General features: G+C 44.1%; 1 protein-coding gene across 1 annotated transcript in view; it reads left to right on the top strand.

The window, feature by feature from the left end:
• Nucleotides 1-27,259, top strand: part of Glg1 (golgi glycoprotein 1) — a 117,245-nt gene that overhangs the window by 70,307 nt on the left and 19,679 nt on the right. Inside the window, exons 5-17 of the mRNA XM_005004609.4 lie at nt 4,302-4,505; nt 5,074-5,145; nt 6,421-6,604; nt 7,561-7,775; nt 12,504-12,625; nt 14,412-14,513; nt 16,736-16,889; nt 19,072-19,209; nt 22,065-22,151; nt 23,245-23,307; nt 24,111-24,224; nt 25,108-25,196; nt 26,339-26,456. Of these exons, the coding sequence (XP_005004666.1) occupies nt 4,302-4,505; nt 5,074-5,145; nt 6,421-6,604; nt 7,561-7,775; nt 12,504-12,625; nt 14,412-14,513; nt 16,736-16,889; nt 19,072-19,209; nt 22,065-22,151; nt 23,245-23,307; nt 24,111-24,224; nt 25,108-25,196; nt 26,339-26,456 (1,662 nt within the window). The remainder of the gene's footprint in view (nt 1-4,301; nt 4,506-5,073; nt 5,146-6,420; nt 6,605-7,560; nt 7,776-12,503; nt 12,626-14,411; nt 14,514-16,735; nt 16,890-19,071; nt 19,210-22,064; nt 22,152-23,244; nt 23,308-24,110; nt 24,225-25,107; nt 25,197-26,338; nt 26,457-27,259) is intronic.

Raw genomic sequence — 27,259 nt, 5'->3', positions numbered from 1 at the left:
CATTGATAACTTCATTCCTGAATTGGTCTATGAGGCTCTCTAAATGGCGCTTAATGTATATTGGTGCAGTGTCCACTGCCTGATTCTCAGGATTGGGGGCCGAGGAGCCTTTTTTGTTGCTTCCCTTCCCCATATTTTCTGTTCCTTATAAAATGTAATCTTACACAGGAGGCCCGGCTTCCCTGCCTGTCAGCCACAGCTTGATCAAATTGCGCTGGCTAGTTGTTCCCGCCCACCGCTGCACCCCAGGGAGTTGCAGAGGAGGCAGCCTACGCGGGAGTCGGTCGCTCCTCCGGGCCACCGTCAGGCTCTGGGATCTGGGTTAGGCCAGCCTAGGGAGTCCGCTAGCAGCGTCCCTCCGGTCAGGCACCTTTCACCAATCCCGTCCGAGAGGGAAACGTGCGGCTGCAGTTGCCACCGCGCCCTGCTCTTACAGGACTGCCCGCGCCCAGAAAAACCTCCGCTGGAGTCAACCTGCGGTAGGGAGTCAGTTCCTCGCTCACCTCGCCACCAGTCAGCCTTCCTCCCTGTCCGTCGCGTTTCCGACTCCGTTCGCAGACTCCCGTTTCCAAGCCTCTGCGTGTCTCTCCTTGCCGAGCCGCTATGGAGGCAGCCGGTCGCCGGGCGGCGGGAAATCCAAACCGCGGTTTCCAATGGCGCGGAGTCGAGCCTCCACACCGAGATTTTTCTGTTCCTATTTTAGCGCCAGGACTGTATTCCAAGTTGGATTCTCTCAGCCCAGTTCGTTCCTGAGTCAGCAGAGCATATCTCTACTGGTTCGTATCTCCTTAGTCCGCATCATTCCTGGCCTCTGAGCCGAGCCTTTAGAGAGCGTTCAGTAGTTGCTGTTGTCTGTCCGCCATGTTCTCCCCGTCTCGTAGCCTTGATTGTTAAGTGTTCACATCTATGTATATATGTATTTATTTATTTATGGTACTGAGGGTTGAACTCATGACTGTGCTTGCCAGGCAGGTGCTATGCCATAGAGCTGTATCCTCAGCCCATTTTTATATATTTGGTTGTTTAACTAAAATGGGTAAAACAAATGGCTCAGAGGCTCTGGAAGAATTCCTGAACTGTCTTTTTTTTGGAGTAGGGGGGAGGTTGGTACTGGGATTGAACTCACAACCTCGTGCTTGCCAGGCGGGTGCTTAGCCGCTGAGGTAAATCCCGGGCCCCTGAACTGTCTTTATTTGAAAAAAAAAAAAGATCTATTTGAATACACAATGAACAGATTTAATGGAAGGGATGTTGTCACCTTATGCCAATGTGAGGTGTTGCAATGCTCTAATTAAAATGAAATCCCTTAAATCTAATAAGCAAATGGCACAGCTGGGCATGGTGTCACATTCCTGTAATCCCAGCACTCGGAAGGCTGAGGCAAGAGGATCATTGCAAGTTTGAGACCATCCTGGGCTACAAAGTGAGCTCAGGGCCAGCCTGAACTGCATAGGAGACCCTGTCTCAAAAAGATAATAATAATAACAATATTAATAATAATATGAAGAAGAAGAAGCAGCTAATAGAATCATTAAGAAACATAGTATCTTAAATATTTAATCTTTCTGATGGCGTATTTAAAACAATTACAAACCCTAAATATATACTTAGCAGACTCATGACATGGAAATCATTTCCTTACCTTTTATAAAATGCCAAGATTAAAGGTTGAACTTCAATCAAGATTGACTGTCATATTATTATTTTTAACCTTTTGATGCTTTATAGCAGTGATTTCCCGTATGATCCAGTCTGTCAGAGCTAATGATGAAAAAAACACAAGACTTTGCTTTTCATTCTTACAGCCAAAAGTGTGGTTCTGTAGATGTTTTATACTTTATTATTGGTGGTCAAGATTTAAAGTCTTAAAAATTGGAAGAAGTTTAATTGCTAGTGGCCATCTAAGTTTTTAGAAGCTACTAAAATTTGGAGTAGGATGTTATTATATCATAATGTGTATACTAATCACTAATGTACTATAACTAATAAGTGGCTGTTACGTTTCTGTCTTTTTTTTTTTTTTTTTGTACCAATAATCAAACACATGGCCTAGTACTTGCCGGGCAGGCACTTACTGCCACTGAGCTAAATCCTCAGCCTTGAGATCTTTACCTTTGATTTGTTTCTTTCAGAGATAGAAATGTGTAGGCCTTGTTTAAGTGGTACTCATAAATTAGGAAGAAAACAGTAAGTCTTACTGCAGATTTCTGGGGTATCTACTCTCCGTTTCCTTGTTTTGTTATTTCTTTCCCAAAGCACTCTTTGGTCATCCCATTATATGCATTGGATAAACTCCTCCACCCAATGAGGAAGATGCAGGCCCTGCTAGAGTAGGGAGGTCTGAGCATCTGCCAGTGCAGTGTGCCTCTCACTTCTGGTCTGCAGGCCTTCTGAAAACAAAACTATGAACAGTCCTCAGGAAAATGTACAAAACCCCATATAAAATTCAAGCAGTTTCACCCACCCAAAGTAAACCGGGGAACGGAAAGATGAATGGTAGAGAGTTAGCTGCTTCACATTCCGCAGCTCGGTTGGGTTGTGTAACTCCAGAGCCTCTGCTCATTCATCTGCACGGTGGATACTACAACTTCCTGTCCCCTCTTCATAGCGGGATTAGGAGAAAAGGCAAACATCCAGGGATTGAACTCATGACCTTGTGCTTGACCAGCAGGTGTTTTGGCACTGAGCTATATTTCCAGTGCTGAGATGAATATTTTCATGAATACACCTGGAAATTAATGTGTTATAGAACCAGTTGAATTACAGTAAATTAAAAAAAAAATACAAATGTTCACTGAAGTTTTGCCAGAAATACATGCTTTCCTATCTGGCTTTAGGAATCTTTTATTATATACTTGTAGTTTCACAGATTCGTATTTTCAATAACAATATTTTATGTGCATGCAAATAGGTAGTACCACTGTGTTTTCAGTTATTTTGGTTTAATCTATATTAAAGGTTATACTTCTCATGCAGGTGTAATATGTCTTATGAGCATAGAAGTTTAGAGCCTTTGAAACTACATAGGAGAACTTTCTTCTGGTACATACTAAGGAATGCTTATGGTTGCTACAGGATGATATACTGTACAATTCAATTGAACGGTTTTAGAAAAACTTTCAGAAGCAGTTGATATAGATGATGATAGTTTTGTTTGAGATGGTCTTGCTGTGTCATTCAGGCTGACCTCAAATTTGCCGAGATCCTTCTGCCTCAGCCTCCTGAGTGCTGGTATTACAGGTGTGCACCACCATGCCTAACAAGTAATAGTCTTACTGAATCATCTTCAGATCAATTCAGAACATCAAAATACTGCACTCCAGTTGGTACATACTGGGGAGCTTGAAAATAGGAGAGTAGAAAAGGAGATAAGGAGTCTTAATAAGGACTTAATAGTCCTTTGTCAATGGATTTTGGGTTTATTTTGGGTTTCTTATTTTTTAAATTATTTTTTGGTACTGGGGATCGAATGTAGGATCTTGCACATGCTAAGCACATACCGTACCACTGAGCCACATTCCCCAGCTAGGTTTGTTGGTGTTTTTGTTTGTTTGTGTTTTTGATACAGGGTCTCGCTATGCAGTTCAGGCTGGTCTTGAGCTAAATTTGTAGCCCAGGATAGTCTCAAACTTGTGAAGATCCTCTTGCCTCAGTCTCTGGAGTGCGGGGGTTACAGGCATGCACCATCATGCCGCTCTGTTGGTTTGTTTTTAACATGACTGAAAGCACTGGTTAGGAAATGCCTAGCTCTTAGAGGAAAACTCAGATTTGTGCAGTGTTACTTCAGGACTGACACAGCCTGCACAGAGCTGATGTCATTTCTTAAGAATCTTCTGACATTTAAGCTTTAAAAATGCAGGTTCTTACTTTTGGTGCTAACCTATACTTAAAATTCTCAGGATCTTTATTGCGTTTGTAGCATATGGCATGTATATTCTAACAGATTATTGAGGCTATTTTCTTTAACTTCCACACATTTGATTTTTCACTTGATTTCTCAGTAGAACATCAGTAAGTTAACAATATGTTGGTTTTTTTCCTGTAACAAAATTTGAAACCCACATAGTAAAAGTTATAAAATATGGACCATGGTCCTGTCCCACCTCATGCCTGTTTTTCGCACCTTAGACCTACCTCACTTTGTGGCTCTACTTGATAAAAGTCCCTAGAAAAGACAGAGTTTTTGTCAACCCACTGGGGACCCCTGCTGTCTCTCTCTCAGACAGAAGCTTTCTTTCTCTCAATAAATATATTCTGCTTTTTAAAAAAGTTATAAAATGTAAGTGTCCTTGCTCTTCTAGGATGCGCATTCTCAAGGCGAGGTGGTGTCATGCTTGGAGAAAGGCCTGGTGAAGGAGGCAGAAGAGAAAGAACCCAAGGTCCAGGTCTCGGAGCAATGTAAGAAAGCCATTCTCCGCGTGGCCGAGCTGTCCTCAGACGACTTTCATCTAGACCGGCATTTGTATTTCGCATGCCGAGATGATCGTGAGAGGTTTTGTGAAAATGTGAGTCAGCTCAGAAGCTGTTCTTCTTTTCTTCCCTTTCTTTTTAAACATCTTTAGTACTCTGTTCCAAAATAACATAAACCATCGCAAACTCTTGCTGTGGAAAAGCTACTGAAATGGAAGGTGGAATTGGTCCCAAGATGACAGAAAATAGTATCGGATGCTCAGCCTCAAAGATTTAACATAGAGCTAACAGTTGGCTTCTCCAATTCCACGCGTTTTTTTTCTATTTTATCTCACTTCTCAATTTTAGTTCTTAGAAGTCTATTTTATCTTTAGGAATCTTGCTTTACTAGGGAATCCTGTTCTGATTTATTCTGTGGCTAACACATATACATAGTTTTGGCTAAAATGAAGAAAACAGCAGGTTTTAACTTTTAAAACCAAATCCTTGATTTCTGACTTAAAGGCTCATGACTCTAGCATAAAGGTATGAGAAAGGAGACTGACACTTTCACTTGCTTTTCTACCAGTGTATTTAATAGAAGGTTCCACAAAGGCGTGTGGATTGTGTACAGCATAACTGCTCAGCAGAGAGTAATAATAATATGCATGTTTCATCTTGCAGACCCAAGCTGGTGAAGGCAGAGTGTATAAATGCCTCTTCAACCATAAATTTGAAGAATCCATGAGCGAAAAGGTATTTCTTTGAACAAATTAGTATTTTATTAATTTCTTACAAGCATTCACAAATTTATAGTCATCTCACAGTGTCTACAAGGACTTGATTCTAGAACTTTCGATACATACCAAAATCCAAGAATGCTGAGGTTCCTTGTGTAAAAATGGCACAATAAGGGGCTGGAGATTTAGCTCAGCGGCATAAGTACCTGCCTTGCAAGCAGGTGGTTGTGAGTTCGATCCCTGGTACCGATTAAAAAAAAAAAGGCACAATATTTATATATAACCTATGTACACTGAATGTCACATGTATTTTAAATCATCTCTAGATTACTTACAAAACCTAATACAATGGAAGTATTGTTTAAATAGTTGCCATACTGTACTATTTAGAGATTAAGGACAAAGAAGAAAAATCTGTCTTAGTGCAAGCACATCTTCCTTTCCCATAAATATTTTTAATATTTTTGCAGATGCAGAGATTGACTATATCAAAATATAGATGACTGAGTAAAAGCAATACTTTGGTCTGGGGATTTAGCTCAGTGGTGTAAGTGCCTGCCTGGCAAGTGAGAGGTTGTGAGTTCAATCCCTGGTACCAAAAAAAAAAAAAGAAAGAAAAAGCAATACTTTTTCAGAGTTTAAGTAGCAAGCCAAAATGTGTTGGTCTGACCTAAGTATAAAATGGAGCATCTCCAGTGTCCATCCCCCTTGTCAGTTTTATTCTGGTGCAGTTTATATTAGGAATACAGTCACAGAGAAAAAGGCTGCTTTGTGTTACACGAGTGCATTAGGCTACCCAGAATGTTTGTGTGTTCAGAACAGCTGCTCTTGTGGCATCAGTCAGCAGTTCACTGTAGAATTTCAGAGTTCTTCATCCATGTCCTCCCACCTCTTCCTACACTATACTAATTTAGCACACTTGCGCTTTTTTTTTTTTTTTTTTTTGGTGGTTAAGAGTGGGGAAATTGCTGGGCGTGGTGGTGCATGCCTGTAATCTCAGCCCTTGAGGCTGAGGTAGGAGGATCACTGTAAGTTCAAGGCCAGCCTTGGCTACATAGCAAGATCCTGAAAAATAAAAAGTAGGAAAATTTATGTAGACTAGGAATAGGACATAGGAATAGCTCCTGAGACACAGGAGAGGTCCTGGATGGGTTGCCCACTCGTGCTGTGTTGTAACCAAGCTTGCAGGTAGGCGTATTGGCAGCAGCTGCAGTTGCTGACTGCGCTCTCGGAAGTACACACGGGAGCCATGGGAATGGTCTACAGGTGTCTCCCTGCGCTCTTTCCTCAGTGTCGGGAAGCACTGACAACCCGCCAGAAGCTGATTGCCCAGGATTATAAAGTCAGTTACTCGTTGGCCAAGTCCTGTAAGAGTGACCTGAAGAAATACCGGTGCAACGTGGAAAACCTTCCCCGGTCCCGGGAAGCCAGGCTGTCCTACCTGCTCATGTGCCTGGAGTCCGCTGTGCACAGAGGTGAGGCTTCCTGTCTTTCGTTCCTCTTTTCCTTTCCGGATTCATGCTGTCGTGCTTTTCATACCTTCACATGTCAGTTCTCTCCTGTATTTATTCTTCCGAGTATTTTTAATTTTCAAAATGCATATTATGGGGGCTGGGGATTTAGCTCAGTAGTTGAAGTGCTTGCCTGGCAAGCATGAGGTCATGAGTTCAATCCTCGGTACCGAAAAAAATAAAGTGCCTATTATGTAGCATTGTAAAGAGGTGAGGTAACATGGTTTACGCACATCAGCTTTGGGTCAGAGAGACTTGCCTTTGCATTATGGCTCTATCACTAACTGACTGGGTAGCCATTTTTATATTTTTGCTTATTTATGTAGTCTCTCTTTAAGCTTTCCTGGTAGCTGAGACATAAAGTGATCATTTGAAGTGTAGTCTTTTCCATAGGATGTAAGTGCGAGTAGGCCAGTAGAGATTGTTCTTTTAGGCATTCATTTTTACCACCAGTGTCCTAACTGGTGACTTCTGGGCCAAATGTGATGGTGCACACCTGTAATCCCAGCACTTGGGAGACTTGGGAGGCAGGAGAATCACTGTGAGTTCGAGGCCAGCCTAAACTACATGGTGAGACCGTGTCTTGGGAAAGAAAAAAAGACTTCTGAGCAGGCTGGGGACGCAGTTCAGTGTTTGAGTGTGTGCCTAGCCTACTCAAGACCCTGGATTTAATCCCCAGTACCCCCCTCAAGACTTGTAATAGCAAAACATTTGCATTATTAGTTTAGTAAGAGTGTAAAATCTATATAATGCAGAGCATTGGCAGGATAAACCTGAGTCTGGAGTTTAAGCCCACTTTATGCTGTAAAGGCTTTTGCCACCTGCTAAGCTTTTCAGGTGAGAAGTTAACATTCCAGACGGAAGTGGATACTTTTATCCTCATGCTCACCTCCTAATGTGTGACTTCCACTCTACCGCAGGGCGACAAGTGAGCAGTGAGTGCCAAGGGGAGATGCTAGATTACCGGCGCATGCTGATGGAAGACTTCTCCTTGAGCCCCGAGATCATCCTGAGCTGTCGGGGGGAGATTGAACGCCACTGTTCAGGACTCCATCGGAAAGGGCGAACCCTGCACTGCCTGATGAAAGTTGTTCGAGGGGAGAAGGGGAACCTTGGCATGAACTGCCAGCAGGCGGTAAGAAACTGTCCTGCTGCTACTCTGACTGTCACTGTTTTTTGAAGCAGAGTCTCACTCTGTAGCTCAAGCTGCTCTTGAACTCACTGTGTAGTCCTGTCCGGCCTTGAACTGGGTCCTCCTGCCTCAGCCTCCGAGAGCACTGGGATTATAGGCATGGGCTGCCACATCCAGATTGACTCATTTTATCAGCTAAGCAGCTTCTCCCTGAAACTATTCCAGTTTCCTTTCTCTGAATCATGTCTGATTACCATGGTGAAGATTAGGAACTAAGGACCAAGTAGGGTATTGTTTCTTTGAGCATGTGTTAGTAAAATGTGGAATTTGCTACAGATCAAAAGTTTGCACTCATAATCAGTAAAAAGGACTATAATTAGGTAGAGAAAAATTCATTGTTTGCTGGAGTTTTAAGAAAGGATAACTTATCAAATTGGATTTATGAACCTGGCAAACCAGGTTCTGGTAAGTCAGTAAAAGACCTTCACCAAAAGAGAATTTTCTGTTTTAATTGGTTTCATTGAATTGAGGCTGAAGAGAGTCCACATGGGATGAAAATGTCCACAAGTTCTTTTATTACTGACGTTCACCAAGACCTGAAGGGTCAAAGAAGCACGATGTTTTCTTTTTTGGGTTGGTTGGTTTTTGTGTTTTGAGACAGTCTTGCTATATACTCACTGTGGCCTTGAACTCACTATGCAGCCCAGGCTGACCTTGAACTCAGTTATCCTGACAAGAGAAAACTGCAGTGTTCGTAAATTTTTGTTGTTGTTTGGTGTTTTTTGAGACAGGGTCTTGCTATGCAGTTCAGGCTGGCTTTGAATTAGGTAGCCCAGGCTGGCCTGGAACTCGCAGCAATCCTGCCTCAGCCTCCTGAGTGCTGGGACTACAGGCGTGTGTCACCATGCCCAGCTAATGTTCATAATTTTATACACAAACACATACACATGCACACTTACCATGATGGGAAAAACAGAGAAGTGCAACCTCTTCTAAAATACCCCGCCCAGCTGAAAGGCTTCTGTGACCTGTGTGGTTTGAGTTTGTCACAGTGTTGCTCCTTGTGAGCAGTCCTGGCTGGGAAACCTCCAGGGGGGGCAAATATACAGGCGCTGCCGGCCAAGGCTGAGTCAGTATGCAGCCTGCGCTGTGCTTGCCTTTCTTCCTTGATTCAGCTCAGAAATATTGTGGAGGGAGGTCAGGAATAAACCCATCTTTTTACTCAGCCTACACCTGTAGTACAATATATAGAAAAAGGAAAGTAGACAGGTTTGGCTTTCTTTTGAGGCATCGCGTTCACTCCCAGGGCTTTTTAAAATTTAGCTTCTTGAAAGAACAAGTGACTCAGCCTGGAAGATAAATACATACCACCCACATCACCCTTTGTGCCCATAAGGAAGTGCGTTCCAGACCTAGATGACATTCTCGGATGGTGAACTGGGTGGCTCTGCTTGCATTGAGACCAGCTAGGGAGAAGGACACTTCCTTAGGGGCCCATGGTTTCACCTTTCACACCAAAAAAGGGGAGAAAAATCTCCTTAGCTGTTGTCTTGTGTATTATTAATCCTCAACCAGTTGAGGAATATTTTGAAATGGTTTATTTTAAATAGGTTATTTTGGTTTTTGTTTTTGAGACAGGGTCTTGTACTACATGTAGTTCAGGCTGGCCTTGAGCTCACTTTGTAGCCCAGGCTGGTCTGAACTGCCAACAATCCTTCTGCCTCAGCTCCCCAAGTGCTATAGTACAGGTGTGTGCCATCATGTCCAACCTAATCGTCTGCTTTGATTTAGTGATTTTTTTTTTTTGATTTAGTGATCTCTTGACAAACAGTAAACTGGAAAGCATAAGGCTTATTATCTTTTTTTTTTGGTACTGGGGCTTGAACTCATGACCTCGTGCTTGCCAGGGAGGTGCTTGTGCTGCTGAGCTAAATCCGCATTCCAAGTGTAATTATTATTTGAGTATATACCTTCTAAATTCATCACAATCATGACCTAGTAAGTTCTCTTCAGTTATGGCCAGATGAGTTCAGCCCATATGTCTCATGGCCTAATCATTTCTCCAAAGCTTTTTCCAGGGCTTCCTGAGTATATCAGGGGCTAAAATAGGTGCACATCTTGTAGCATTTCACCTTTTTTGTGTATTTGCCAACTCTTGTCACTGAATTCCAGAGTGGCAGTGAATAGCCTGCTGGGCTGTATTTTCTCCTGTTGATACTTGGAGCCATCCAGAGCTGTCAGCATGAGTCCCCAGCACTGGCCTTTGAGCTGTGGAGATGGAACCGACACAGTCCTTGCAAAGATACCCAGTCTCTTGTTTTGCCTCTTAACTGTCCTCAGAGAACATGTAGCTATTTTGGTCTTTGTTACCAAATGTCATAAGTTGCATTGATTATCATTTTGCTTATGAAATAGTCCTCCTACCAACTAACTACAGCATCTTGTAGTTTCTTCAAGTTGCTACCACGAATCAGTATAGAGAACTTGTATCCCGTAACACTAGGAATCCTAACTATACCTCCTGATTGTTGAATTGGTAAGTCAGGTGTTGGTGATGCATACCTGTAATTTCAGCGCTCAGGAGACTGAGGCAGGAGAGTTGCTGCAATTTTGAGGCTAGCTTGGCTACAAAATGAGTTCAGGGCAGCCTGAACTGCATAGTGAAACTCTTGTCCCCAAAAAAGAGAGAGACAGAGAAACAGAGAAAGAGAGAGAGAATCGGGTTGTTCCTTCCATTCCTTTGATGTGCAGTCTGTGACACTACGCAAAGGTCAGTACCTTCCTAGGTGCCCCTTGGGGATTGCAGGTCAGACATGTGCAGATCAGAGAAAGTTGCCGGAGAGCATGAGCCAGTGACACAAAAAGGACCCTAGTCCCTTAGCTTGGAAAAAAGGAACTCAAACCAGTAGGTATTACAGTTCTCAAGTTTTCTTTCTCATGTTTAAGATTCCCTCCCCAAAACACCATCTGCCACTCGTCTGTAGTAATAAGGATCTTTTGTCTGTGAGATGCTTTGCCGTTTACCCAGTATTTCTCATGTAGTATTGTTTCTTGTAATCTGTGGTTTAGCAACAACTTGTCTGTGTTCTTAAACTAATTCCGGAGAGAGCTGGAACCATTAATAGAATTTGGATTTTCTGACCTTTAATTTAAAACTTTTTCCTCTTTGCCTCAAGTCCCAAATCCTTCTCAAGAGACTGAGGTGCTTTTTTTCCCGCTTTTTTTCTCCCCTGTTTTTGGTTTTCTTTTTTTGGGTCAGGATCTCACTGTGTAATCCATATTGGCCTCAAACTTGCAGAAATCCTCCTGCCTCAACCTTCCAAGTGCTGGTATTGTAGGCGTGTGCCACTTGGCCCGGCTTACCTGCCTTGTTTTCCTTTTTCTTAATTCATGGCAGGGGAGGGGCCAAGCAAAATAGATGATCAAGACTTTGCTCAGCCATATTGGCACACCACTTGGAGGTTAAGGCAGGAGGAGGCTCACTGTGAGCTGGAGGCCAGCTTGGGCTACATAAGCAATTCAAGGCCACTCTGAGCCACATAATGAGACCCTGTCTCAAGAATAAAAAATAAAAAGACTGTATTCTCAACTGAGTGGAATGGTGCATTCCTGTAATCCAAGCACTTGGGAGATTGAAGCAGAAATATTGCAAGTTTGGGTCACACTTGGACAATTTAATGAGACCCTGTTTCAAAAAAATAAAAAAGGGCTGGGAGATAGCTCAGTGGAAGAGCACCTCTGGCTTCAATCCTAGGTACCACAAAAAGTAAACGGGTGTGTGTCCATGTGTGTATCTGTTAGACAAACATTTTTCTATATAGTTACTATGCAAAAGCTGTGATTCACATGTTGGCTATATTAAAACAAGAAATTAAAAGTTCAGCAGACCCTCAAGTTATGATTGGCCTGACATATGAACAGCTTGGGTTATGGCTGGCATTTTAGTTTGAGCTTACAACAAAAGTCTTGAGTTATGACCCAAATGCTGGCTGCTTGTGCTTCCAGATGGTCTCAGATACAGACTTTGCCCTTAATGAGTTCTGGAAGGAACACTGCAACATCCTTTCCTGAAAGGGGTTAATTGAGAAATCCTAGGCCAATGTCTATCTAAGGACACTGAGATCTGCTGTGGAGAGAGGAGCCTGAGCCTTCAACCGACTTAAATTACAGGCAGGCCTCAAGAACACATTGGTCAAGGGTCCACTGTATTCCTATTTTCAAACTGCTTCTGCAAGTTCAATGAAATCTTGTACTTCTGCTTTTAATAAAGCAGAGTACACTTCTGTTTTTGCTTTTTTGCTCTCCTGGGGATTAAACACAGAGGTATATTCTATCACTTACTTATGCTGGGCCAGTGAGTGACATCCCTGACCCTAAAAAGTCCTTTCTTTTACTCCAATGAATTCTGGCTTTCCCCCAGGTGTCAGATGTAGTTATCTGATTAACAAGTGTACAGATAAGAGGACAGAGAGAGCCTGCAAGTTGCATTGTGAAGGTCTGCTGTTTTCAGGGGTGCAGGCATAGTTCAGAACTGTATATCAGCCACCCCCACAGTGACTCACCTGGAAACGTGCAACTACATGGAGACACCAGTGCATGTGAGTTGGCAAAATGTTCCTGAGTTTGGCCAGTGGTGAACCTTGTTAGAGGATGTTGTGATGTGCCAGGCTGCAAACCTGATGATAATGCTTTTCTGCTGCCTGACTTTCTTCTTAATTTTTTAAAATCCAGCTTCAAACACTGATTCAGGAGACGGACCCAGGTGCAGATTACCGCATTGACCGTGCATTGAATGAAGCTTGTGAATCTGTAATACAGACAGCCTGCAAGCACATCCGGTCAGGAGACCCAATGTAGGTTACCTTCCTTCTGGTATTATCCATGTATTTTACTTGGCAGCACGGGGAACTGTCCCAAGGTGGCTTTTGGGTGGCTTATTTATAATATCGTGAGTGGAATTTTTTTGAGCAGTAAGATATACCAACTTTTGCTAAAACAAGTATTAGAATTCAGATTTCTGATTTGCGTCTGTCTCCTCCATGTGGTGGAGACACCTAGACCCAGCACTGTGATAGTGTTTGTTGACATGAATGTTGATATGAATAGGCACATGTGAGCCTATTCATAAGGTCACAGACAACTTCCTCTAATGTAGATGGACACGGGAGAGGGAGGTACTCAGGATAAAGGGGTGCATACACTGACACTCTGTACTTTTCATCCTATTTGTATGTTAATGCATTGTATATATTGGCTATACTAGTCATGGGAAAGCAGTTTTTTGTAATTGAAATGAAAAATAGCTGCAGGATGTAGTCATGGACAAAATGAAGACTGGACTTGCATCCAGGATCTAGGGAAGTTGAAAAAGGCTACAATAAGCATTTGATTCTCTTGCATTACTTTTATTCCACATGATATAAAAATAGTTCTCAAAACCAGGTTGCAAGAAAGAACAGCTTTCCCATTCCATAAAAATCCTCATAGCCTGCAGCTGGCAGGACCCAGCAGTCAGGGAATGCGGCCCAGGTCGGTCATCATGCTGCTGTGTGAGCCCCTGCCGTGCCTGTGTGCGGTGAATCAGAGCCGTGTTCCTGCTTCAGCCCTTTTGTGTGTATGGAGGGGAGAACACACTGGAGACCAAGCATATTCACCAGTATAAAAATAGCTGCATCGACCAAAAAGCGTGGGGGAAAGGGAAAAAAGGGAACTGCTGCAGATTTTTAACAGATTGGAGATACTTTTCAAGTAAATGCAGCATGTAGATCTTTGCTGGGTCTTGATTTGAACAAGCATATAAAAAGACAAGATAATTGGGAAATTTAAAAAATGAGCAGGCTGGGGGCTGGGGATTTAGCTCAGCGGCATAAGCGCCTGCCTTGTAAGCAGGCAGTCATGAGTTCGATCCCTGGTACCAATAAAAAGGAAAAAGACCAAAAAAAAAAAAAAAAAAACAATGAGCAGGCTAATACATGATATTAAGTTCTTTTTCCCCCCTTTTTGTGGTCTTTTTGAGAATAGGGTTTTACTATGCAGCTCAGGCTGTCCTCAACTCACAGTGCTCCTCTTGCCTCAGCTTCTCAAGTGCTGGGATTACAGGCATATGCCACCACACTTGGTATAATAAGGATTTTAAAATTTCTTGGTTATGTGGCAGCAGTACTGTGTTCCCGTATTTGAGAGAAACATGACAAAGTGTTTACTAACGAAATGATACGGGGTCTGAGATTTGCTTCAAATCTCAAACTCTGGCCAACGATCTTAGAGGTAAAGAAATCTTGGCCACAGGCTGACAAAACTATGCGCAGGGAGGTACCCAGTATATCCTTTTCACTTTTGTGGGTGTTGGAAACTTTCTGTGATACACTGTTAAAGCAGCTGTGCACAGATTTTGTGTGCGGAGTGACTCCGATTTGATAGAAGCATAATCATTGTCAAATTCAGTAAATTTAAGTGATTCTTAGAAGTCTGTGTAACTGGGAAAATAGCTAAAGGGCTTTTTCTTCCAATTACAGGCAATATTAATTAAAGTGAGTATTGTGAACCTGTAAACAGAACACGCCTCTCCTTTCCCCCTCTCCTCCCGTCCCCTCCCTCCTTTTCTCCCTCTCTGTGTAATTCCACCTCTCCTGCTGCCAGGATCCTCTCGTGCCTGATGGAGCATCTTTACACGGAGAAGATGGTGGAAGACTGTGAGCATCGTCTCCTGGAGCTGCAGTATTTCATCTCCCGGGACTGGAAGTGAGTGTTTCGAAGCCCGCATAAGGCACTGCCTCACCTGCCCTCCTGTGTAGTCAGTATCACAGCTGTGAGGGGTGGGGGATGCCTTTTGGTGATGGGAACTGAAGGCAGAGCCTGGCACTGAGCTACAGGTTTACCTGGACCTGTATATTTTGTAATAGTGAGTAAGGAGTTATCTTCTGGTTCTAGGAGAGCCAGTGAAACAGTCTCAAAAAGACCAAAAAGTGAATAAATAAATGAAAGAAAGAAAAGAAAAAATAGAAGTAAAGTTTCTGATGCCATAAATGTCTATCTAGAAAGAGCTCTGGTTCCTGTGGGACAACAGAATGTCCTCAGATATGACTAAGAAGATAATAGTGCATTTATATCTTTATTGATTTGCACTAGGAATGGGAATTTGCTTTTATTTTTTTAACTATTTAAGATTATTGAATTTATTCTATCTTGAGAAGTTCTTAGTAAATGACAACTTGATTCTCGAATTCCCTTTTCTCTTCCTGTTAGCAAGAAAAGGGAGAGTGGGCGTGTGGTGCTTGCCTGTAATTGCAGCTTCTCGGAAGGCTGAGGCAGAAGGATTGAAGGTTTGAGGGCAGCCTGGGCAACCTAGCAATTCCTGGCTCAGAATTTGTAAAGGACGGGGGATGTAGCTCGGGGCTCCCTGGGCTCAATGCCATGTGCTGAAGGAAAAAAGAAAAGGGAGAGGGTAAAGGAATAAAGGAAGATGGGCGGGCAGAGCGTTGGCCAGGGAGTCAGGCCCACTGGCTTGCTGGCTGCATTCCTCTTCCATTGTCTTGTTTCCTTTTGTCTCTCAGGCTGTCACTGTGGGGTCCTACTGGTTAAACCACTGTAATGTGGTCATTAACTTTTGCTGCTGTTTCATCTATTTTTGCCCACATGCTTCAGTAGAACAAGATTACCCAAGGATTTGACATGTTTTTAGCATTTTTCCTTCAAGTTAGCCTTGGAAAGGACCACAGGAAACTGGGAAGTGACTTCCCTGAGTGAGCCTCCTTAGTAGTACAACCTGTGCTTTCTCCTTTGTTAATTCAGAGTTTGTGTCAAGGTGGCGCATGCCCATAGACTCTCAGTACTTGGGGGGCTGAGTCAGGAGAATCGCAAGATCAAGATCTGTCTAGGGAATTTAGCAAGACCCTGTCCTAAAAGATAGAAAGGGGTGGGGATGTAAATCAGTGGGAGAACAACCTGGGTTTGATCCCCAGTGACCACCCCACCCCAAATTCCTTCATAGTTTTAGTCTACTTACTAAATACCATCCTCCTTCTTGTCATTAAGTAACTGTCTCCAGCAGTTGATAATATAACGTGGACAGAGTTAAACGTCCCATAGTCTAATTTGGAGAAAAGCAGGCTCATCACCATCCACTGTCCCCAGTTTCAAAGTTAGCATCCCAAAGGAGGGTGTGGTGGTGCACATCTGTAATCCCAGCACTCTGGAAGCCGAGGCAGGAAGAGCATTGAGAGTTTGAGACCAGCGTGTGCTACAAAGTGAGCCCAAGGCCAGCCTAAGTTACACAGAGAGACCCCTGTCTCAAAAAGACCAAAACGTTTTTAACTGTCCCATTTTATAATATGATAAACTTATTCAAAGAAACTAAAAACTCACTGCCTGACTCTATGAGATAGGAAGAGTAGTGGTTTTAATAGAGAAAGACTTGAGGAGAAGGCTCCATTTATCTTGCTGTTTTCTGATTTTGTTGAATGTAGTATATTAGGCACATTTATATTTAGGAAAAAGTACTCAGTAGCCAGGTGTGGTGCACACCTGTGACCCCAGACCTTGGGGAAGCTGAGGCAGGAGGATTCCCACAAATTGAGGACCAACCTGGGCTACATAGTGAGCTCAAGGCCAGCCTTAAATATGTGGCAAGACCGTGAGTTTAAAAAAAACAAGTAGTTAGTAAGAAGCGGTGAACCCTAGTTTTCTCTTTCAGCCCAACCATGTGAGTACTACCTTAATGTAGTGTTAGGTCATTTATGTAGCCAAGATAACATGAAGGTAGAACGTGGGTCTTTTGTGTGAAAGTCAACAAACTTCTAAAGATTGGCCGCTGTGTGTCCAATAAGATCAGCATTCAGGAAGATACCTTTGTTCCTCTGCCGGCTCCACTGCGCTAGGGGTGATGATCAGTGAGTTACACAAAGCCCTGAGCATGTGGGAGAAGGAGAGGCACAGGAGATAGCAGCTCTCTTTCCACTCTACAGGCTGGACCCGGTGTTGTACCGCAAGTGCCAGGGAGATGCTTCACGGCTGTGCCACACCCACGGTTGGAATGAGACCAGCGAGCTCATGCCCCCTGGCGCCGTGTTCTCCTGTCTGTATAGACACGCCTACCGCACGGAGGAGCAGGGTCGAAGGGTACGCCCGCAAAGCTGGCTTCTTTCATTTGTTTCTCAGTCAGTTGCTCTGTGGTGTCCTGGTTTCTGTCATCCCAGCAAACTTGTGTAGTGTGTTTGGCGGGGAGGGGACTGTACTGCAGGTGTTTCACCAGCTTCTGCCCATCCGATTGTGTTTTTAGCAAGGTGAGTAGAGGGAGGGACATTTCCAGGGTTTTTAAATTACTGAAATCAGAGTGCCAATGTACAATTAAATTTTGCTGTCTTTATTTAGCTTTAAAGATCAACTAGAAGTTTGTAGCAAGGATCCAAATGGTTCTTTAGCTGTCTCCCCATGACAGCAGGGCCCACACATCTGCACGGAAGCGGCAGCTCTGTCTGGCATTACTCTTGCTGGAGCAGGGGCTTCTGTGCACCAGAATCTGGGCTTTTGTCTGTCCTGGTTGCTACCTTCGGGTGCGATGTTAGCGTGTGCTTGACTCCCCAGCAGCATCAGCTGCCTTGTGGCGTCCCCCTGCCTCGCTGCTTGCCCTCGCTTTCAGAGAGACCCTATGACAAGGCACAACGGTGTTTGTGCAGAAAGCAGCTCGACCCCTCTGGGCTCAGTCCAAAGGCTGAGGGCTAGGATTCAGAAAGAGGAAACTCAAGTAGCAAAATGTTGCTGCGCACCTATGCCAGTTTTTATTCTATGCAAAGGCATTGGGGCTTTGTTACATTTTCTTCCTATAAGGAGTCCATTATTTACCCTGGGGGCTTCTGTTTCTGGCATCTGGCTAGTCACAACAGTAGGGCATTTCTTCTCATGAATGAAGGAAGGAATGAAGTCTTTGTTTATTTATTCATTCATTTTTTTGATGTGTATGTGTGGTACTAGGGATTGAACTCAGGGCTTTTGCACTGAACTACATCCCTGGACCTTTTCTTATTTTTTGTTGTAAGACACAGTCTTACTAAGTTACCCAGGCTGATCTTGAACATGGTGATTCTCCTACCTCAGACACCCAGAGGGTTCATGTTAAAGGTATGTGCCACCAGCCCTAATTGCATTAATTGTTTTTGTCTCTCTGAGACAGGCTTTAGGCTGGCCTCACACTCACAATGATCCTCCTGTCTTCAGCTGCACCACATCCAGCTTGCATTAGCTTTAAAAAAAAAAAAAGTGTTAGGCCACACATGGTCACATACACCTGTAACCCCAGCCCATCTTGGCCAGCTTAGTGAGACCCTGTCTCAAAAAAAAAAAGGCTGAGAATGTAGCTCAGTACAGAGGCCCAGGTGAGGTGGGAGTTAAAAAAAATTTAGGTGACATTCTCATAACCTAAAATTATCCATTTTAAAGAGAAAACTTCTGTGGTATTTGGTACATTCACAATGTTGTGCAAGTCACTGTCAGGTTTCAAAACCTTCTATGACTTCATAGGAAGCCTCCCACCCACTAAGGTGTCAGGTCTGTCCTCTACACCTGGCATGCGGACTGTTCCAGAATAGAAACTGAGACTGCAGTGACAGATTTCTTATGGCCTTTCCAAAAAATGTCAGCTTTTCTTGCTCTGTGCATCCCGCATACGTCTAGAAGAGTCTGGTCCTGACCAGTAGTGATGGGGGCTCCTGCAGCAGCTTGAGCTCTGTGCTCCCTAAGCTGTGTGTACTGTGACCTGCACTGGCTCTAACGTATCCATGTGCACAGAGTTGCAAGTTAACTTTGCTAAACAGAAACTCTAAGCTAATCTGCACAAATCCAGTTCACTTTCCTCAGGATATTCTCAGAAAAGCATATCGTTTTTTATAGTGTATCAGAAAATGCCAATATAAGAATTGCAGTCCTAGAGATAGGGACTTCAGCAGAGTTCTGGAACATTTAATTCTTATTCTAGAAGTGATTGTGGTATAAAATTTGCAAAATTACTTTAGTGCCTTGGTTCATGAACTTAATTCTTTCCATGAGTCTAGTTGCAAACGAAATTGGATGAGAACTGAATCCAATTCGGTGGTTAGGTTTAATGTTGACCTTATGGGGAAATTTAATTCGGTTCTTGTCCAATTTGATTTGGGACCAAAATCATGGAAAGAAGTTCGTGAGCTAAAGCACCACTGTAAACTGCAGGGTTGTTTGTTAGTTCCCTGACAACAGCTTTGCTCTGTGTGGAGGCTCCATGTATTTGCTTTGTGACCTTTAAACCCTTTTGCCATTGTTTTCTGCCCAGCTCTCTCGGGAATGCAGAGCCGAAGTCCAGAGGATCCTGCACCAGCGCGCTATGGATGTGAAGCTGGACCCCGCCCTCCAGGATAAGTGCCTCATAGATCTGGGGAAGTGGTGCAGTGAGAAAACAGAGACCGGGCAGGTAGGTGGCAGGCAGCCCGCTCGCTTCATGCTAGCAGCAGCAGCGTTTTATGTGGGGCACACATTGAAGTGCATCTCAGTGCCGGCTTCACAGATGGGATTTGTTATATTGAGTGTTCTCTCTAGACGAAGTGCTTAGGAAAGTATTCTTTGGTCTTATATCAAGAATAATTCACTTGAGGCTTCTGCTGTATGTTTTTTGTGGTTATTGCCCAGTAACTTGAATATCGTTTCATGTGTTGTAAGACATTGTAGAGTTTATGTCAAGCTGTTAAAAATGGTAATGTACAAATGTGAATAGAGGGGCAACCTGCTGGGGACCCTTTCTGTCTCTCTTGGACAGAAGCCTTCTTTTTCTCAATAAATGTATTCTCCTCTTTAAAAAAATGTGAATAGACACTTTTATATAGTATGGGTAAGTTTTGTTTTGCCTATAATAGATGTTTATTTAAAAAAAGAATAATTGTATTGGGCATGGTAGTAAATGGCTTTAATCCTAGCACTTGGGAGGCTGAGGCAGGAGGATAGCTGTGAGTGCAGGGAGAACCTGGGCTACCTATGTAGTGAGTCCATGGCCAGTCTGAAATACATAATGAGACCCTGTTTCAAAAAAAAAACGGAAAGAATAGTTACATTTTTCTTAAGTAGCAACTCTTTTATATTATGATCATTATGTTTTATAATTATTTTCCCTCTTTATGTTGCTCCTTAGAAAACTTAGAGCCAAAGATAGGGCCTGCTTCTAAAACGTATGGCAGCTTGGTACTAGGCTCACTACTGGCCTCATCCTACTCTCCTTAACACATTTTCCTTTTCTTTCCTCTTTTTTACTCACTTTTAATTCATTTTCTGTTGCCATTTTCTCTTTCCCCCCGTGCTTCTTACAAGCCCTCTTAAGTCCTTGTGAGATACAGACTTTATTCGTATATACTTGTGTGCATGCTGAGGGCGCATGCCCTAGAACAGCAAGCACTACACACCTGAAATCTCAGCATTCAGGTGGAAGATCACCGTGAGGGCGAGGCCAGCCTGGACTGCAGAGGGAGCCCTGTCTCAAAAAGCAGAACAAATAAAAAAAGATACATGGAAGTAAACTTAGCTGGCCAGTTGAGTCTCAAAGAAGTACGTTGAATTCCTTCCCTAAAAGTCAAGTGTAATCCGGAGTAGGCATTTGTCCATTTATCAAACCCTGTGCATTTAGGAACGCTCAGAGGAGTAGCTCCCGAGGATTACGGGCGTGCTGCGAAGGGTGCTTGGTTGGGGGGACAGGAAGAACATGTGCAGAGCAGCATATTCCTTGGGAAGTCAGCATGTCTTTCATTGTGAAGAAGGGTAATGAACACGGATTGCTAGCTACTCATTTAAAGCCATATTAGCACTAGAACAAGGGGTGAACTTGGGCTTCCAGGCTCTATTTGTACCACGGCAGTGTTCCTTCTGGAAGGAAAGTGTTGAACAGTCACATGCGTAGGAGGAACTGGACCTTTTACAGAAGCAACACGACTGCTTGCCCAGGTGTGCTGGGTGGAGGAATTTCTCTTTCAGCAGTCTGCTTGGAAAGCCTGCTGTAGTTGTTCTGTTGGGCTTATTGTTAGAAAATGCCTGTGGTCTGGCTTTCTGCTGCCTCAGTCCAGTGGAACAAGGTTGTGATTCATTCAGAATCCCAGGAAACGGTTTGCTTCAGCCCCTCTGTGCCGTAAACCTCGAGGAAATGCCTAGAGTTGCAGCCTGTCACCGAAAGAAGCTAAGCCTAGCTGAGAGACGGGTCTGTGACTGAAATGTTTCCCGTAGCCATTTACTTGTTATACTCTCTCAAGTGTGATGTTTCCCAGGCCCTGCCCCATTCAGACTGTTGTGTAATTCCTCTAACCTCGCTCCTCCCTTTCTATTCTAATTCTAAACAGAGTGCCTTGCAGAACATCAGTAAACTGAGTAAACAGCTGTTGATGTTCTTTGAGAAAGTGAGCTGATGTTATATCCAAACCTCTAAACTTCAAAAAGGAATGGTGGTAGAATTAAGGCAGCAGGTTCCCCCAACTCAGACAAAATAGCTTTAAATATCCAAACCCTAATATGCCCACTTGTTTTTGCAATTGCCCTTACAGAATCCTTTTGCTGTGGGCTGGATTAGAATCTCAGTTCTGACTTGCAAAAACTTTCAGCTCTGTGCCTATTTTCTGGGCCCTCAGTCCCTGTCTGTTTTGTCCATAAAGAGTCTTCTTAATGTAATCTATGTGGTTTTTTTTTTTTTTTTTTAAACCAGGAATTTAAAAAAAAAAAAAAAAAAAAAAAAAAAAACACCTCACCATAACCTCATGCCTGCCAATGGTCATTATCAAAGTACAGATTTAAAATGAGAGGTAAAAATTATCAAAGTACAGATTAAAAATGGAATGGCAGGCTGGCCATGGTAGTGCACAGCTATGGTCCCAGCACTTGGAAGGCTGAGGCTGGAGGATTGCCGTGAGTTCAAGACCAACCTGAACTACATAGCAAGGCTGTGTCTCAAAAAAAACAAAACCAAAGCATAACAAACAAAAAAAGGGATGGCAGGGTGTTGATGAAGTGATATAGAAGACCTGGTGCAGTTTTTAGACTTTGAGGCCACTAGAGGTTTGGCTGTCACTGAACTTGCAGATTTGACCTTCCGTGGGATTTGTATTCCCTTGGCCCTCTTTATCACCCTGCTATATCAAATAATTATCTTCTCAACAATCTGAGTGTGGAGAATCAAATAAAGCTGTTCTGTTCAGCAAGGTAGTTTTAAAAGAAGCTAAATGTGGTGGCACATGTCTATAATTCTAGCACTCAGGAGTCTGAGGCCTAAATTACACTTGCTTTCCTATCCATGTGCAGGAGCTTGAGTGCCTCCAAGACCATCTGGATGACTTGGCCGTGGAGTGCAGAGACATAGTGGGCAACCTCACTGAGCTGGAGTCGGAGGTACACGGTGTGCGGCTCCTGGGAGGAGAGGGCCCAGCAGCCTGGCCTTGCATGCTCTGTTCCACTGTGTCCTCACTCTCAAGAGTGTGGATCTCTGCCAGGCAGAAGGAGCCTACTCACGTTCTCCCCGAGCTGGCTCCCCACCCTTCCTGTTGCTCTGGACAGTACTCCATCCACTCAACCTTTCAGCCTCCTTCACTGTGGAGGGTATCACAGTGGTTAGGCCCGCCTCCCCTCTAGATGGGATAACTGCGGCACCTTGAATCTCCGGGTCACGTCCTGGAGTGACCCACACAGCCTTCGTCCTTAGCCCTCCTAATTCAGTTGTGTGTAATGTTCACGTGTTTACTATAGTGAGGACTGCTGGTTACATATGGAAGATGGAGCACGTGGTTCTTCCCGTTCCATTCTCAAAACCACTACTATGTAAAATATGAGGTTTAAAAACCTCCTAAACATAGGCATTATTCAGAAATAGACTATTACTGTGGCAAGGAGGCAGCTAAAAATATTATTTTGTGGGGAGAGAATCAGAAAAATGAGGAACTGCTACATTTTCCACCATACACCATGTAGTACTGCTTGACTTCTCCAAATTGGCAGGATATAAAATTAATTTCTCTGTTAGTTATTTGCTTTCTAGTTTTTAAAAGTTTGTTGCCCCTCTTGTTTTCTGACCTCTCCCCTCCCATCCCTCTGTGCTTGGGGTTCAGTGTGACCCTGTCTCCTGGGCAAGGCTCCTCGAGCAGCAGTGTATTCCAGCCACTCTGCCACAGGCACAGAGATGGTGCTCCCCTGACGCGGGTGCTCCCTACCTGCTGACAACCTGGTCACAAACTTGTAACAAAAGAGATGTCAGTTGCCACTGTTTTCAGTTTGAATTATTTAGTGCTTCCCAAAAATGCCACAGCCCTTTCATGCTCTGATATTATTGCTACATATTCTGGGACCATCTAACTTAAAAACTAGAGGAGCTTTTGAATGTACTTATTAGACTATTTGCTCATCCATGCTGCTGATTGAAAAGAAACTGCTACCTCTGAACTCCCCACTCTTTGAAAGCAAAATGATCCGTGTATTTAATCTTTTACAGGATATTCAAATAGAAGCCTTGCTCATGAGAGCCTGTGAGCCCATCATTCAGAACTTTTGCCACGTAAGTAATGCCCAGAGGAGCAGGGTTAGATTTCAATGGGACTCTGACCCCAAGGGTGTTGGATCGTGGATCGTCTCTGTCTGCAGCCTCATTTCCCCAAACTGTGATAGTTAGCCTTGATAAGTACAAGTTGGAATTGTTACAGGATGGAGAGACAAGGATCACTGTGCTGAGAGAGTTTGCTCAATTAGCCTTTGTAGGCGAGCAGAGATGTGGGTAGCAGCTGTGCTTGAGATGCCCTTTAGAAGAAAGACACAGCAGAGAAGCTCCCAGTAATCTGGCAGGGTTGCTTCCTAGGCATTATCCATGGTGATACTGCATCCAGTTGTCTCCTTTCTACCTCGGATGAGTCTGTGTGTCACCCAGTGAACTGCCTTCAGTGTGGAGGTGAAACATACTGTGGACACAATTAGGTTCTCACCACAGGAGACCATGGTAGATAGGACCAAAAAACCAGCTTATTGGTGCCAGGGATTTTGCTCAGTGGCACAGCGCCTGCCTGCAAGCACAAGGTTGTGAGTTCAATCTCTGATGCCAAAAAAAACAAGCCAGCTGTTGGCATCAGTCCGTAAAATCCCTTATAGTACAGATGCTTGCCTCCTGTAGCAAAATTTGCTGTGTAAACTTTAGTCCAGTGAATTTTTAACTTTCCTGGTTTCTCAGGTTTATTGGGAATAATTTATAACATGTCATTTTTGTGATTGCTTCCAGAATCTGTCATGTTCCTTTTTTTCATGGTCTGAGGTACAGGTGTCATCATTAATTGTTACAAGTGCAGTTTAAGTGTTCGCTATCTTCCTCAGGATGTGGCAGACAACCAGATAGACTCTGGGGATCTGATGGAGTGTCTGATTCAGAACAAGCACCAGAAGGACATGAACGAGAAGTGTGCCATTGGAGTCACCCACTTCCAGCTGGTCAGTGACACCTGCCTGTTGATTTCCTGTGCCAAACTTCTTTCTTTTAAATCATACAACTCAGATTCAGCATTTGAATAAGAAACTTAGACCGATGGCACCATGGTACGTGCCTGTAATCCTGGCTGCTTGGGAGACTGAGGCAAAAGATTCACAAGTTTGAGGCCACCTTATCTCAATACACAAAGGACCAACAATGTCGTTTGGTAGGAAAGCACTTAGTGTGTGTGAGGCCCCTGGGTTTGATCCCAGCACTGCAAAAAATGAAAAAAAACTAGGTTAGACCAAGTGTAATGAAAGAAGTGTGATAAAAGAAGTGTTCCAACCCTGCATGGTGGCACGCACCTGTAATCCTAGCCTCCTGGGAGACTGAAATAGGAGGATCCTAAGTAGGAGCCCAGCTTGGGTAGCTTCATGAGACCCTGTCTTAAAGCAAAAAATAAAAAGAGTTGGGATGTAGCTCAGTACATCTTAGGACTGGAGAGGAGAATAAAAGGTATTTCAGAGTAGCATGCATTTCCTTCAAGGAACTGAGATCTGTCTGAAGGTAATGGACTTCTTGGGATGCGCAGCCAGCCTGCATTCCCCAGGATGAGTGAGCGTGATGCCCCATGGCATCTGGATTCCAATGCCAGAATATAAAATGACTGCACAGTCTTGGGAATTCAAGGGGAAGACAGCTGAGGCAGGCTGGAGGGCGAAGGAGAAAAAGTTCTTCATAGGAACAGAGCGCTGCAGGAGCCGGCAAAGTGCGTGCACCACACACGGTCTGGAGCGCACTCGGGGGAGCAGCGCATGGCTGGAGGGCTCTGGGCCTGCCTCACGCCCACTGCTGACTTCAGCTCATCACAGAGCTTCTGATTCCCTTCTCCTCCTCTTTTAGGTGCAGATGAAGGATTTTCGGTTCTCCTACAAGTTCAAAATGGCCTGCAAGGAGGATGTGTTGAAACTTTGTCCCAACATAAAGAAGAAGTACGTAACTTTTAACTAATCTGTTTTGCTTCTTTCCTTTTATCCTGTGTGAGTGCCTCCACATGTCACCTTTGGTCGTGAGGCCACTGCCTCCCAGGTCTTCATCGCGAGGAAGGCTGTGTACTTACAGAAGCAAGTGCAGTGTAAGTGCGAGGTGACTGGCTTCCTCCCAGCCTCGTCCCATTCTCTTCTCACACTGAATTAGATACATAGCGAGCAAGCAGAACCTTGACGCGCTGCAGAATTGGATCTTGATGAAGAGACAGAGGAGCCTGACAGCACAGATGCTCTGGTGCTTCCCTGCAGCTTTTTGAGAAGGCACATTTCCCCTCAGAAACCAAACTCCTGTTTTCCCCAGGTTTCTAAATCGGTCAGGATTGAGTTCCACACTGTGTCAAAGGTACAGTCCCCGAGGCGAGCAGGGCATGTGTTTTAACAAGCAGGTTCGAGCTGTCCTCAGGCACATTGAGTCTGCCATCAGGGGCATTGCGGCTGCTGCCTTCCCTGACTTGCTGTGGGGCCCTTTATCCTCAAGACATGCTCCACAGCCCCCGGCAGAGGGCCAAGGCCACAGATCATCCCAGACCCTATGTGTACGGGTTTTTCCTGTACCTGTAGACCTCTTACAGAATTTAATTTATAAAGGAGACGCAATAGGAGAGGAGAGGAATAAGAATAGTAAAATATCTGGGAATGGTAGCCCCCACAGCTGAGGACTTACAAGACCCGGTCTCAGAATGAAATCTGGTAGACCAGTGAAAACAGTGTGCTATATAATATAATAGTTACATGCATGCCATCGCTTCCTATTCTGCCTGCCTTTCACTATTTTACCGCGAGCACGTTCTGGTATGTTTTAGGAATTTCTGCATGTAGTTTTGCTTTATGTCCAGAACCTGCACCTTTTCCCTTAGCAGACACTGTATGGCTTTTTTCTGCCACATCTAAATTGTCAGTGTCACTGCTCATGGCTGTGGGGTGACTGTTCAATGAAACTGTCAAAGCACTGCTTTTAGCCCCTTGAAGAGAGAGAGACTTCAGGGAAGATGCCGAAAGCTGATGGAGATGGTGTCCTCCGAGTCCTGGCAGCGCCCCTGCTCCAGCACAGCGCCGGCCAGTCTCACACCTTCTTTGCTTGGCAGGGTGGACGTGGTGATCTGCCTGAGCACCACTGTGCGCAACGACACCCTGCAGGAAGCCAAGGAGCACCGGGTGTCCCTGAAGTGCCGCAAGCAGCTGCGCGTGGAGGAGCTGGAAATGGTAATGGTGCCTGGAACCCCGAGGGGCCGGGGTGGGGTGGGGCCAGCTGGGAGACTAGCTGCTGTTTTGATGGATGAGACACAGAATCACACACGTAAAATTTTACCACGTGAAATTTACCAATTACCTTCTTTTTTCACTGTTTTGATTTTGAATAAGACATATATGCTGTTGTGTTGGTACAAGCCTGTAATCCCAGTACTTGGGAGGCTGAGGCAGGAGGATTGCATTAAGTATACATAGTGAGTATAAGGCCACTCTGGATTACATAGTGAGATCCTTCTCTTTTCCTTTTGGTTTTTTGAAACGGTCTTGCTGTGTAGTTTAGATCAGCCCTGAACTAGGTTTTAAAAAAAATTTTTTTAAAAATCACACACCCCTGGAAGTAAGTATATGATGCAGTCATTGGATGAACATATCATCAAGTATTGAGGGTCTTCCCCTCTACTCTGGTAGTATTGGTGTCCACCCCAAGGCTGGTTTCCCTCATGGTTGCATAATGGCTGCCTGCGACAGCTGAGCCACCTACTTTACTGTTTGTCTCCAGCAAGAAAAGGAGAGAAGAGAGAACCCTCCCTTGCCATGAAATAAAGTACTTCCCTTCAGTTTTTCTGTGGCAGCTTGAGCTCCGTGCCCATCCCCTAACTGGCAGCCATCCCCAGGGGCACCCCGAGGCCTAAGGAGCCAGGCTTCCCCAGGCAGATGGGTCTGCAGACGCCTCCACGGAGTGCACCAGACAGGAGGCTGTTGACTTTTCCTGTGAGGTCAAGCCCAAACTGTGCTACAAATAATTCTACCATGTT

This window comes from Cavia porcellus, unplaced genomic scaffold (genome assembly GCF_034190915.1).
Source record: "Cavia porcellus strain 051 isolate PalLab524CR breed Dunkin Hartley unplaced genomic scaffold, mCavPor4.1 scaffold_4, whole genome shotgun sequence".
NCBI lineage: Eukaryota > Metazoa > Chordata > Mammalia > Rodentia > Caviidae > Cavia > Cavia porcellus.
This window is presented reverse-complemented; position numbering and strand designations above follow the sequence as displayed.